At 31.1% G+C, this 13,097-nt stretch overlaps 1 protein-coding gene across 1 annotated transcript in view; it reads right to left on the reverse strand.

Moving 5' to 3' along the window:
- Positions 1-273: 273 nt before the first annotated feature.
- The window catches only part of LOC139494491 (uncharacterized), a 33,047-nt gene continuing 20,223 nt past the window's right edge, over positions 274-13,097 (reverse strand). Inside the window, exons 5-9 of the mRNA XM_071282651.1 lie at positions 12,410-12,706; positions 11,928-12,014; positions 10,010-10,030; positions 8,312-8,386; positions 274-353 (exon numbers count right to left, since the gene is read on the reverse strand). Coding sequence (XP_071138752.1) covers positions 274-353; positions 8,312-8,386; positions 10,010-10,030; positions 11,928-12,014; positions 12,410-12,706 — 560 coding nt within the window. The remainder of the gene's footprint in view (positions 354-8,311; positions 8,387-10,009; positions 10,031-11,927; positions 12,015-12,409; positions 12,707-13,097) is intronic.

The following is a 13,097-nucleotide window of genomic DNA, read 5'->3' on the forward strand; positions in this document are numbered from 1 at the left end:
TGCTCGCTTACTGTTAGTGTTTCAAAACCTATTTACCATACCTATCCCCCATTGTCGGAATTATTTATGGTCAGAATTGTTTATGTACACTTTAATCTAATCCTACTAAAGAATGAAATTGCCAAAAATTAACTAACGTGACAGAACTAAAAACAAATAAACTACACAAAACTGCATACAAGAGGTAAATCATAGCAAATACAAAATACTGCTGCGTTTGCGTTCCAACAATGTTTTCTTAATTTCATCGAATGGCATTATAGAATTTCTGTTTTAGAAATTCGGATTAGGTGGATCTGGCGGTGGTGGTATACATACTGCATAAAACGAGTCCATCATTAGTACACTCCCATCTGTAAATACACAATGAGAAATGGAAGTAGAAATTATTTCTTTGAACCCTGTTTGCAATTTGCAACCACCTGTATCACCTCTAAATGTATATATGTTGTTTACAAATTATCATTTTGTACAAATTATAATGTGTACATAAAAATTGTACAAGTTATAATTTGTATTTTGACTTTGTACAAATTATAATTTTACAAAAGGTGCTTGTACAAATTACAATTTTTACAAAATAAGGCTTAATTTCACTTATAACTTGTACGTTAATTTATCATATGGATATTGTGATAAAAAAAGTGTTGATACCCACTATATAATTTCTGCTTACTTCAACTGTAGAGGGAAATTTGACCTTGTTGACCTCCAACTGTCCCCGACGATGAATTTCAATGGATAATGCACTATCAAGATCATCTTACCAAATTTAGCGTGCTTAGAGCTCTAAAATCTAAGAGAGCTGCTGAAGTTGCGTAGCAATTATTTGACATTTTTCTTCTCTTTGGTGCACCTCATATCCTCCAAAGCGATAATAGGAAAGTCTCAGTTCACTGATTATATAATTACTGAACTGAAATCGTATGGTCAGAATTAGTAATAGCTCATGGGCGACCAAGACATCCCCAAAGTCAAGGATCTGTAGAAAGAGCAAATGCAGACATTAAAGAAATGCTCATATCATGGATGAATGACAATGACACACAACAGTGGTATGAAGTTTTGCTTTTCGTGCAATTTCAGAAAAATATATCATATCACAGAGTAATTGACCAATCGCCTTATCATGCTCTGATTGGTTCTGACGCAAAGATAAGTTATATTCATCTTCATTGCCCAAGGAACTTTTTCCAAATCTTGAAACTGATGAAGATTTGAGAAAGTGTTTAAAGAGGTTTCAGAGTAGAACAGTGACATTGATATTGATGGCACGGATGAATACACAGATGCTGAATCGGTGGAATCAGAAAGAGAACTTTCTTGGACAACAAATCCAAGCAGATGTCCTTACAAGAAATACAAAACAGAAACTGAATGAGTTATCTGTTTGAGACAATGTTATTATCCCAATACCACAAAACGACCGAGCACCGACCGATCCGAGGAATATACAAGGTATTGTTGTAGAAGTAGGAAATTTTGGTTATCGTGTAGGGACACTAGCTGGTAATTTATCAGGAGTCTTAAGCAGAAACCAACTAGAATCAATTAGTGACTCTTCTTTGTCCGTTACACACATTCCAGATTTTCAACTTTCCCAGAGGGAAGCTGTGGTATTTTTTTTAAAAACTGGTGGATAGGGTTATGTCTCTTGCAAATGTTTAGGCAGTTGTAACAATTCGAAGTGTAAATGTAAAAAGCAGAATGTATTGTGTTATTCAAGTTGTCATGGTTCGCTCACCTGCTCCAACAAATAAGAGCATATATTATTGTATAGTATTGTAAATAGAGTTATCAGTGTGTTTCATATTGATTCGTAATTAAAATTGAAATAATTTTTTATCATTTGATTTGAAACTTATTATATGTTAAGTATTGTACAAGTTATAAGTGAAATCAAGCCTTATTTTGTACAAATTATAAAGTGTACAGGCACAAAGTCAAAATACAAATTATAATTTGTACATTTTTTTTGTACACAAATTATAATTTGTACAAAATGATAACTTGTACACAATATAAACAATAAAAAGTGCTACAAATATACTTCTAAATATACGTCACTTTATTTTTCAGTTTTCTACATTGTGTTTGTGTTTGTCTTTGGGTAGTTATTCGTTTTTTTGTCGTGACGTTGTCATTTTCCCCCCGACTTGTTGGTGTGACTATCTTAATAGTACCTTCACGACATACTTTATCTGTCGCATAACCATAGGTTTTACATGGCTAACACACAATTTATATACCCTTCGCCTGAAGTTTATCCAAACAATGTTAGACGGTCCCTTTAATTGCAGACTGGATTGTTATGAATCACTGTTTATGACCAAACATAGTAAAGATCCGTTTTAATCGTTTAGTTCATAAAGTTCATAAATAAAAAAAAACTACCTTACCCTGATAATCCCTTTTCTTTAAGTAATCATGAACTAATTATTATTTTTCTGTAACGGAACTTACTTTATATAAATCAGTTACTGACACCAATAATTGTCCTTTTCTAGATCGAATATATCAGTTTCAAACAAGTTACAAGTTACACAAACAACACAAGGGGTGACACATCAGGAGCAGTACCTGCTTACCCTTCCGGAGCACCTGAGAACACCCCTAGTTTTTGGTGAGGTTCGTGTTGTTTATTCTTTAGTTTTCTATGTTGTGTCATATGTACTATTGTTTGTCTGTTTGTCCTTTTCGTTTTTGAGCCATGGCGTTGTCAGTTTATTTTCGATTTATGAGTTTGATTGTCCCTCTGGTATCTTTCGTCCCTCTTTTACTCTATACAACAATTGCGACAAAATAGGAATTTTCGTTCCCGATTGTTATTCATCAGTTTTTTACGGTTTTGTTCCTCTAAATTAATGTTTACATTTCACAACTTGCTATGCCCATGTCTGTTATCCCGTTTTTGATATCAATTAACTAAAATTATGTATGAGTGGTACACAAATTCATTAAAATGACTGCAACATTCTTTCACAGATACAAAGATATGACTAGCAAGTTTGGCAGTACATGTATGTAGGTTGCACTTCTGTTAATATAGACAATGAAGCTTCCCATAGAAATTCCTTTTACGGCTAAAGTTGATGCACTTTAACTACGAATTTCCTTTAAAAAATAAATCATAGAAAGGAAAGCTGATATGCACTTCTATTATATTCAAAGTTCAAAACAAAGGGCTCGGTGGCATATTTCCAAAATTAATATGCGATTTTAAACGTGTACTGAAATTCTGTACTACCCTCCCTTCACTTTGGGACTGAGATGAAGCCTTTGAACCAGTATGTAAAAACAATAATTTCTATGCATATTATATATATCCCAAAAGAGTCGTAGTTTGTTAAACTGCTGTACAAAGTGCAACCTATACAATATTTATTCAAAAACAAATATCTAAAAAAAAACCTTTTCTTACAATAATGCTTATTTATCAGAAACATAACTCTCCTAAGAGAAATCAGTGAATATAGATAATACTCTAACTTTTTGAACTTGTCTGTTATAGTACATTTCATAGCTCTTCACATGTTTCAATTAAAAAAATAATTGAAACAAGGCTTCAATTATTGTCAGCCTACCCTATGTATATGCTTTCTGACATGAAATGTACAAATTGAAAGCATTGCAGAATACTATAAAATGTAAAGTTTAATAGTTTAATAATTCCAACATCCCAGATTCTATACAAATTGTGCTTACATTTCAGCCAAGAAATCAACAAAATTTAGAAACTCTGGAACTATTATGAATAATAAAAGTAATGTCATTGATAATTAACAAAAGTACTTACGTTTTATTTTCCTCATTTCTTGAAAAAAGTAAAAAGGCGAGTTGAAAAACAAAAGCAAAATACATTATATATATTGTGTAGCGATAAACTACAAAATTAACTTCTCAGAACTTCTTTGTGAAATTGAAAACAATATTTGCATTCATCATGTTCATTTAAACGTTTTACAATTATACTCTTTGAGAGCCGATTTTCGGAAAGATTAGAACTTGTTCTTAATCTTTACTTACGCACTGGCCTCCATAATAACACGACAGGTTAGCTACTATTACTAAATGTATTCACACTGAAATATAGTTTCCTATAGTTCTCATGCACATAATACACATATACACTGAACAAATGGTTATATTTTTGTAGCAGTTCATTTAAGAATGTATGTCATTAAGGTGTGTTGATGTACAGGCTTTTTTAAAACATTTTGATTAGGAATTGAGTATTGATACAATACTAGTATGATTGACAACTGTCAACAAACAATCAGACACAAGGTATACCTTTAATTAAAATTCCCCACCTCCCAAACCGTCAATCACCACATTACCTTTCAACCTCTGTGTTACATAATTATAATACTCTAATATACAACTCAATATGCAAATATTTGACCTCATTATTGAATACACAAATGTATATATAAGATGTTTGATAAACGAGTCTAAATTGAAAACTACGTTCAAACCTATGATTGCGTTGGATAAAAACCGCAATTTTTAGTCGTGTGCATGTAAAACAAATTACGTTGTCGAAGGGTCTAAATACAGCACAAACAACATTTTCCAAAAGACCAAAAAAGTGAAGAAGTATATTTAAACAAAACGCGTTTGATATATATATAAGGATGATATATTTATTGCCTATTTCTTTTGATCTAGATAACATAAAGTGATTCTGTAAATTATGTCTGAAATATAAATAATGGATTAACAAGATCTTATAAAAAAAAATGAAATATGAATATAAATATGAATATATAAAAGGTATTCAAGTAAGGCCTATAATTTACTTAATAAATTTCCAATACTCATCTGTAATTAATCAACAATTTAGTTTAGTTCCCTTATTTTTGTTATCAGGGTTTTGCTTAAAATAGTTTTACAATTTAAAACTTTTAATTATAACAAACCATTGTTTATTAGTTTATTCCCCATCAATCATAATGTATATTTTAGTCATTTGAATTTCTATTAGAAGTTAATATACATTTTTGCAATCAAGAAAGAATCCACATTTCAATAAAATAAGTTTGTTTTAATTTGTTTACGTTGTAAAAGAACATTTCCAATGCCCTGTGTTGAAACATACTTTAAAAAATATTATTTAATTAGAGCTCATTTTATCCTCATACTGGAAAAACACTTTTCCTTCTAAAGACCTGCTGTTAATGCAATTTTCTTCAATAGTGTTTTATTAATGTTTATTTTTCTCCACCATACCTTAATATGAAATTATTCAAACTACTCTTCTAATCTTTCCATGAGTGATTCCCATCACTTTGATTGTAAAACATCCTTCATGTTGAAGCCCTTCCGTTAACAATAGATTAAACTAAAAAATTTCAGTTTGTCAGCAGTAATGTTATTCTATACAAAAAGCATAAAGCTGACCAATATCAGAAAAAAACCCAAAAGAAAAACGAAATTTAATAACTCACGAATAATTACGAATGATAAGAGTAATGCAATTGATTATTCACAAAACTACTTACGGTTTCTTTTCTTTCTTTCTGCAAAAAAGTAAAAGGTGTGTTGTAAAACAAAAGCAAAAGACAATATAAATATTATATTAAGATAAACTACTGACTTCTTCCTCTTTGTAAAATGTAACACCAAATTATCTGTAATATATATATACGTTTTACAATTAAACTCCTAGAGGTCATCCTTTCGGAAAGACTTTGATCAAACCCGTTCGTTTAGTTTAATGCAAACTTTTTTGATAGGGTTCCATCAATATAACCGCCAGAACTAGAAATGACAGAAACATTCTCCACGGCTTTTTTAACCTCATAATTAGCCTTATACCTCGAATGTGACATAAACGGCCCTTTCAGTACCAGAATCCATGATAAACGAGACTCAACCTTAGTAGCAATATATCATTTTTATTTGCATATTGGAAATGTTTTTGCAATGCATTCGGTATTCCAGAGCTTGCAGCTGTTTAATAGACTTTGTAAAACGTTATCAGTGTCCGAGCATAAAGTCGATGAAAAAGTAAAACCACAAAAATACTAAACTCTGAGGAAAATTCAAGACAGAAAGTCCTAAGTCATATGGCAAAATCGAAAACTCTAACACATCAAACGAAGGGATATTCTTGTGCGTTTGTTTTTCTACATTGGCTTGATGTATAGGAGGAGAGTTGAGATCTCAAAAAACATGTTTCAACCCGTCGCAATTTTGCGCCTGTCACAAGTTAGAAGACTCTAGCCTTTATAGTCTGGTATGATTTTGAATTTTAGTTTTTTGTGTATAATTCGGAGTTTAATTTGACGTCCATTATCTCTGAACTAGTATGCATATTTGTTTAGGGACCAGCCGAAGGACGCCTCCGGGTGGGGGAGTTTCTCGCTACGTTGAAGACCTATTGGTGGCTCTCGACTGTTGTCTGCTCTATGGTCGGGTTGTTGTCGCTTTGACACATTCCCCATTTTCATTCTCAATTTTATTTCAATACATTTCTGAGGCTTTATATGGTTTAATACATTTCTGAGACTTTATAGGATTTCAATACATTTCTGAGGCTTTATATAGTTTCAATACGTTTCGGAGGCTTTATTTCTAAATTTGAAAAATGCCTGTACCAAGTCAGGAATATAACAGTTGTTGACCATTCGTTTTTTATGTGTTTTGTCTTTTGATTTTGCCATGTGATTAGGGACTTTCAGATTTGATTTTCCTCTAAGTTCAGTATTTTTGTGATTTTACTTTTTTGATTTGACAACTGTCATATTCCAGATGGTAAACAAAACCTTATTTTAAAGTTAGCTAAACCCCTCCATTGTATGACAGTCGCATCAAATTCCATTATATTGACCACGATTAGTGAACAAAACAAACAAATATAATAGGTAAAAATGTCACTAAAAAGGGGAACAGCAGTCGACATTTTGTTATAATCTTAATTAATATAACAACAAACAAACAAATATGTAACAAATAGAACTGAGAATGGAAATTGGGAATGTGTCAAAGAAGCAACAACCTCGGACCAAAAAGCAGAAAACAGACGAAGGCCACTAATGGGTATAGATTCTATGGACTGACGTTTTTTCTCAATCTTAATGACGTGTTACTATACTGCTTTTTTTTAATTTGTCTTTGTAAATAATAGCTTTTACTATTTAGTCTATTTTGATAATATTCATTTTACGTGGCCCGGTACTTATACATTCTGTGTGTTATTGTGTTGTGGTAAATTTTTGTATTCTTGTTTTTCGTTTTTGCTATTGTGCTTTGCCTATATATGCCTTTTTGTTGACATATTTGTTTGTTTTTCTAGGTTACACTTTGTTAATACAGCTGTTTAACAATCTATGCATCTTTTGAGGTTTATATGATATTCAAAGATATTTTGTTTTGGTTATTTCCTGGTTTCAAACTATGATCTCTGTATATTTTTCTCATAGAGACATTACTAAGGAATGTTACCTGTTAACATACACATGCATACGGCGAATTTTGAATTATGAGGAAGACCTAAAGTAAAGAAAAGGCTAGTACAGAATTTCAGGAAAAGTGTAAACTCCCTAAATTTTGACCTTTCTATAAATATAAATGTTTCTAATTTATTAACAGAAATGCAAACTATAGTGATTAAATCGCATTTTAAGGACAGTGCATTGGTTTAATTCCAGTCTTAGAATAATCTAAATAATCATTGACGTCAAATCATTGTTGTTGTCCTACCGATTCCCCAACAAAAATGTTGCCTGAATTAAGGGTAATAGTTTCTACTTCCAGTTAAGAAAGTGTCTCTTTACTAGAATTAAACAGTGTCAGGTGCAATGCGAAAGCGTAGTCATTGTTCGATAGTATGTGCCAAATATCTCTACTTTAAATCGTGTTGGATTATTTGTTTTATTCACAAAAAACGATTTTCCGGAAAAAATGGAAGGATTTAGAATAATATCAATAACCACGCATATCGGAGAATTGAACAGTCGGTTAAAAGTTTAAAATAAATCAGAGAAACAATAAAAAAAATAAAACAATGTAACCGTAGACACTTTATTTATTGTTCTGTTCATAATAAATCGGTTTTTTGACCAAACCAATCAGTTCAGGAATAAATCTAAAACGTATTAGAAACTTTTCTTTATTGTTCCGTTTTAAACGTAATCGTAGCCAGAGCCGTTTTATTCTGATATTATGCAGATTTTTCTAAATCACCCAGAGGCATTTATATTGACTGATGATAATTTAATATATCCCGTACACACACAATTTTGAGGTTTTTGAACACTAACTTTCAAGTTTACATTGCATACATGTAATCAATTAAATTAAGTACCTAACGAATAATTATGAATCATTAGTATTGCAATAGATAGTAAACCGATGTACTTACGGTTTCTTTTCTTTCTTTCTGCAAAAAATAATCAAGGGACATTATAAATGACAATATAAATATAAATGAACTACAAATTTCTTTGTAAATGGAAAACAATATCTGCTGTGATATAAGCGTTTTACAGTTATAATCCTAGAGGTCAACTTTTTTTAAAAGGCTTCCTTTAAAACCCCTTCGTATATGTCCATTCCATTAAATATGCGGTAAAAAAAGAATGGGGTTTCCACTATTTTAAGAGATCAAATTTACAAAATTATAAATATTCTCAAGAAATATGGCAAATACAATACCGCTGGTAAAAATTCGTACATCAATTTTGAAAAAAATCATCATGCATTGGTCTTATATTGTAATGCATTAGATGTATCTGTATGTTGTACTCTCTTTTTTGAAAGACATTAAAAAGTTCAATAGATATAGGAAGATGTGGTGTGAGTGCCAATGAGACAACTCTCCATACAAATAACAATTTAAAAAGTAAACCATTATAGGTTAAAGTACGGCCAATGCTTAGTTTTGTCTGACAGATACATTTCATGGTGTCAGAGTAGAAGTCAACCTTGAAAATTTGACCAAGAAGAACCATAATTTTCTAGCCATTAGTACATGAAATAGATGGGATCTCCAGTGGACAAGGGAAATTGATTTTATTGCACGGCGCATTTATTATTCAATGATCTTTAAAAATGAATTGAGCACGCCGATGCAAAAGCGCAAATTTAATCAGATCGATAGACGAGAAGGGAAGGGCTGAAATGTTTTTAGTACGAAACGTTTTTATAGAAATCAACGTGGCTTAACTGAAAGCGGACCCCTAAATGAACTGTGAGGTAGAAACTAATATTTGCATTTACATACGTTTAATAAAGAAGCATTATACCTCAAAACCTTATTTGTATAACATTAATTTGAACAATAAATGTCGCAATGCAGAAGAAAAAAAAATATATATGTATATTTATCTTCGTTCTGAATATGCATAAAATGTATCAGAACTCATCATAGCAAATGATATATGTAATAATTGGGCCTTTTGAAAGTTTAATAAAATTACTTGAATATAACCACTTATGCATAGCCCCATTGGTTTCTATCTTAAATTCTGCAACTTCAAGCATCAATGGCTACTTTTTCTCAAATCCAAATGTAGTTGATTTTCTATGTCCTTAAAATTAATAAAATGTTTCTTAAGGTTGTACTTAGGTGACGTTTGGTAATTTTTGTCAAATGTTGAGTTTTTTCCAACGATAAAGGCTAAAATATCTTGCCCCATGACACGCTCTATAATTTTCACCTATAACTTCAATAGCTCATAAAAGGTGGTTCACATTAATTAAAGTAGTTTCAAGATTTCTTTTCTTACTATTTGAGACCCAAATAACGACTTTGCTATGTATAAGATAAACGTCCCATTTAGCCGTTTCCCACCATTTTAAAGAAGTCAAATATCTCTTAAGGATGTCCCATAACCTTTCAATATTTATAGCTTAATTTGTCCCTTACTGATGATCATCTGACACTCTGATTTGTAGTATCAATTTAAATTTCTAGATTTCCTTAATTTTACTCAAATACATTCTAAATCATAAGAACTCATATATGTAGGTATTCAGCACTTTAAAATGTTATAATAATTACCGTTTCTTTTCGTTTTCATGGCTGCAAAAGAAAGATGAAGATTTCAATCAGATGAGGATATAAATATTGGATAGTGAAACGTTCTTGAATATTCGTCATTCATGCCAAAAAAATTTCAGAAACAAATACACAGGCAAAATTTGCTCACATGAATTTCACATGAATCTCACATGAAATTCACATGAAAAATTTCACGTGAGATTCACCTTAATCGAGCTCATACATGAAACTCACGTGAAAATTTTCATGTGAATTTCACGTAAATTGAGATTCACATGAATCTGATGTGAAATTTTTCACATGAATTTCACGTGAAATTTACAACAATTTTTTTTTTATATTTTTCATGATTTTGATTAAATTTGAAAATTTAGATGTTATTTGAAATACTCTATTTTAAAAAATTCATGTGAATTTCACATGAAAAAAATTTACGTGATTTTCATGTGAAATTCACATGATTTTCACATGAGATTCACATGAAACTCACAAAAACTGTTTTCACGTGAATTTCACGTATAAGCTCGTTTGAGGTGAAATTCATGTGAATTTCACGTGAGATTCACATGAATTTAAATTCACGTGAAATTGATGTGCGTAAAATTTGCCTGTGTACAAGGCAACTTTAGTGTAATGCTGGTAAAAACTTTAATATTCATTTTGAACACTAAAATCGGAACAACCCTGAGGAATCGTATAAACCCCAAATGAAGCGAGAATTAATTCGTTTACAGGGATCAATAGAGCAATAAAAAAAATGGACATTGTGAAGATAAATGTACAATGCTGTAAAAGGCTTATTGCATCATATAATGTTTCGTCGCTAATTGTTTTTGTAGGCTTATGCAGTAATGTATATATGCACTGAACAATAATAGCGCGTTAAATAATGTATTGTAAGTTGGTTGAGGTTTTTAGATTTTAGGTCAAAGTTATATCTGCATATTGTAGAAACACTTTTGTTTTTTATTTTGCCAGAACTCGAATTAAATTTTGATACTCGAATTTATAAAAAAAAGTTCCTATAAGTTAAACCTAATTTTATTTCGAACGACTTTATTAATGTACAAATACAATTCAATGACATGTCGATTTCAAACATAACTGATGGAATTTTGAAGATAAATAACTATCTTCTTCTTTTTCTATCATATAAAATATACGTCCAACATATTGACTACACCATACATCATTCTTTATTATTGCAGATAAATACCCATTTTACATTTTGGAGTTTTCAATGCTCGTGTAACTATTTTCTGGGAATTTTTGTGATTTAATATGTTAACATACTGTTAATCTGTTGTATTCAAACAACGTTCACATGTTCTTAATAAAGGAAATGCTGAGTTTCACACCCTTTGAATTGATCAAACATTCATTGTTTTAATTAGAGTTCCATTATTGTAGACGAAACCTGTACAACTAAAACTTAGCGAATTGTCGTTCTTCTAATGAACAATTCCAATCAAGAAGCTATTTCGTAATGGTGACTGAAAGACTAATATATTACCGATTTGAGTTGTACTTTCTAATAACGTGGTTGGAGCAGTTCTTTAGTAAGGAGAATAACGCTGCTAATGAAGCCCTTATTATTAAAACTTTGTTTTGCATATAAAACAACATTAGGTTTTGTCAGATGGAACAGCAGCACATTTATTGGTACGTACAATCATGCGTTTTGCAAGGTTTGAAAAAACCATCAAAGAAACCAGGCTTATTTTTCGTTGGTAAACTCATAATCTCGTTGAAGGTATTTGATTTTTGATGTGCGCATGAATTCTCGACAAAACAGGTTTGGTCCATTCAGTATTTATTTTGGCTCATTTTGCTTTATCGATTTGCTGCTTTTCACTGTGCAAATGTTTTCCCATAAATATATATTAATCTGTGTCCTTTTTAAGACAAATATACTCACTATCGATATCCAATGCGGTCATATCAGTTTGACTGAGTTTGTTCTCCCTTTGCACGTTTTGATTTGGATCTTCAAAGCTCAATTGTACTAAAAATATAATTATACTCTATTTATATTTGGGAGTAAACATCAATTATGTAACGTGTCTTAATTACGTCTCAAAATTTAAGAAAGTTTCTATTACAATTTTCTATTTTCTATTTTGTGGATTATTGTTTTTAAGTTTGTCTGCTGGTCTTTTTCTCTTTTCGCCATGACGTTTTCTGTTTTCTGCCACTTATAAGTTTAAATATCCCTTTAGTATCTTACGCCTTCTAGTATCAACATGTTCCAGGTTTTCAAAAATAGATCATCATATTTTTTTTAGCAAGTTTATGTACTAATCTGCAATAACTGCGTTCACTATCATTTTTATTATCCCGTTGGTATGCATAATAGTCTATATAATATGGATACTTATGGTTTATGCGTAACTCGCTTACCTACACTAGGATCCAACAAATGTATTCTTATTGATACTTTTGCATGTACTTTTGTATTGATGTGACACACTTCTACAAGTTTGTTAAGAAACGATTTGACTGCAGTTTCAAAAGCTTTTTGGTCTATCAATATGGTCGCTGAAATTGTTGTCATCATGATTAAAGATCCTCTTTTCACAAATTTTATTTTTACCATCTCGTCTTGGAATAATGGGTCTGTCAACTTTGCCTCAACTTCTTCTATATCCCATCCTGGTGGAGTAGCAAATTGCCACAATACAGGACGTTCTAGAGGACCTAAGAAAAATGCTTTGCCTATCAAATATTGATAAATGCAGATAATGACTCAATAAAAACAAGCAACAATATGAACAAATTATTTAGATTCAAATTGTTGTTTTAAGTCCTCACCATTGGTTTTGTCTATTGGTCTTCAGTTGCTTTCTCCTGTTCCTACTAATAACTATAAGCATATGCTATTTTTACAATACGGTGCAAGAAAATCGGCACTGTAAATGTTGTATCACATGATTTGCATTTTTCAAACTAGTTGATTTTAGTCTCTGATGAAATATTTTTTTATTGGTAATTGTTTTTGGCTTTTAACTTGCTTTCAGTAATTGCGAGTACTCTCAAATTGTACTTTGTCTGAATTTGACCTGTTGATACAATTTGAAATGAGTTTTTT

Source organism: Mytilus edulis, chromosome 11 (genome assembly GCF_963676685.1).
Source record: "Mytilus edulis chromosome 11, xbMytEdul2.2, whole genome shotgun sequence".
In the NCBI taxonomy this organism is placed as follows: Eukaryota; Metazoa; Mollusca; class Bivalvia; order Mytilida; family Mytilidae; genus Mytilus; species Mytilus edulis.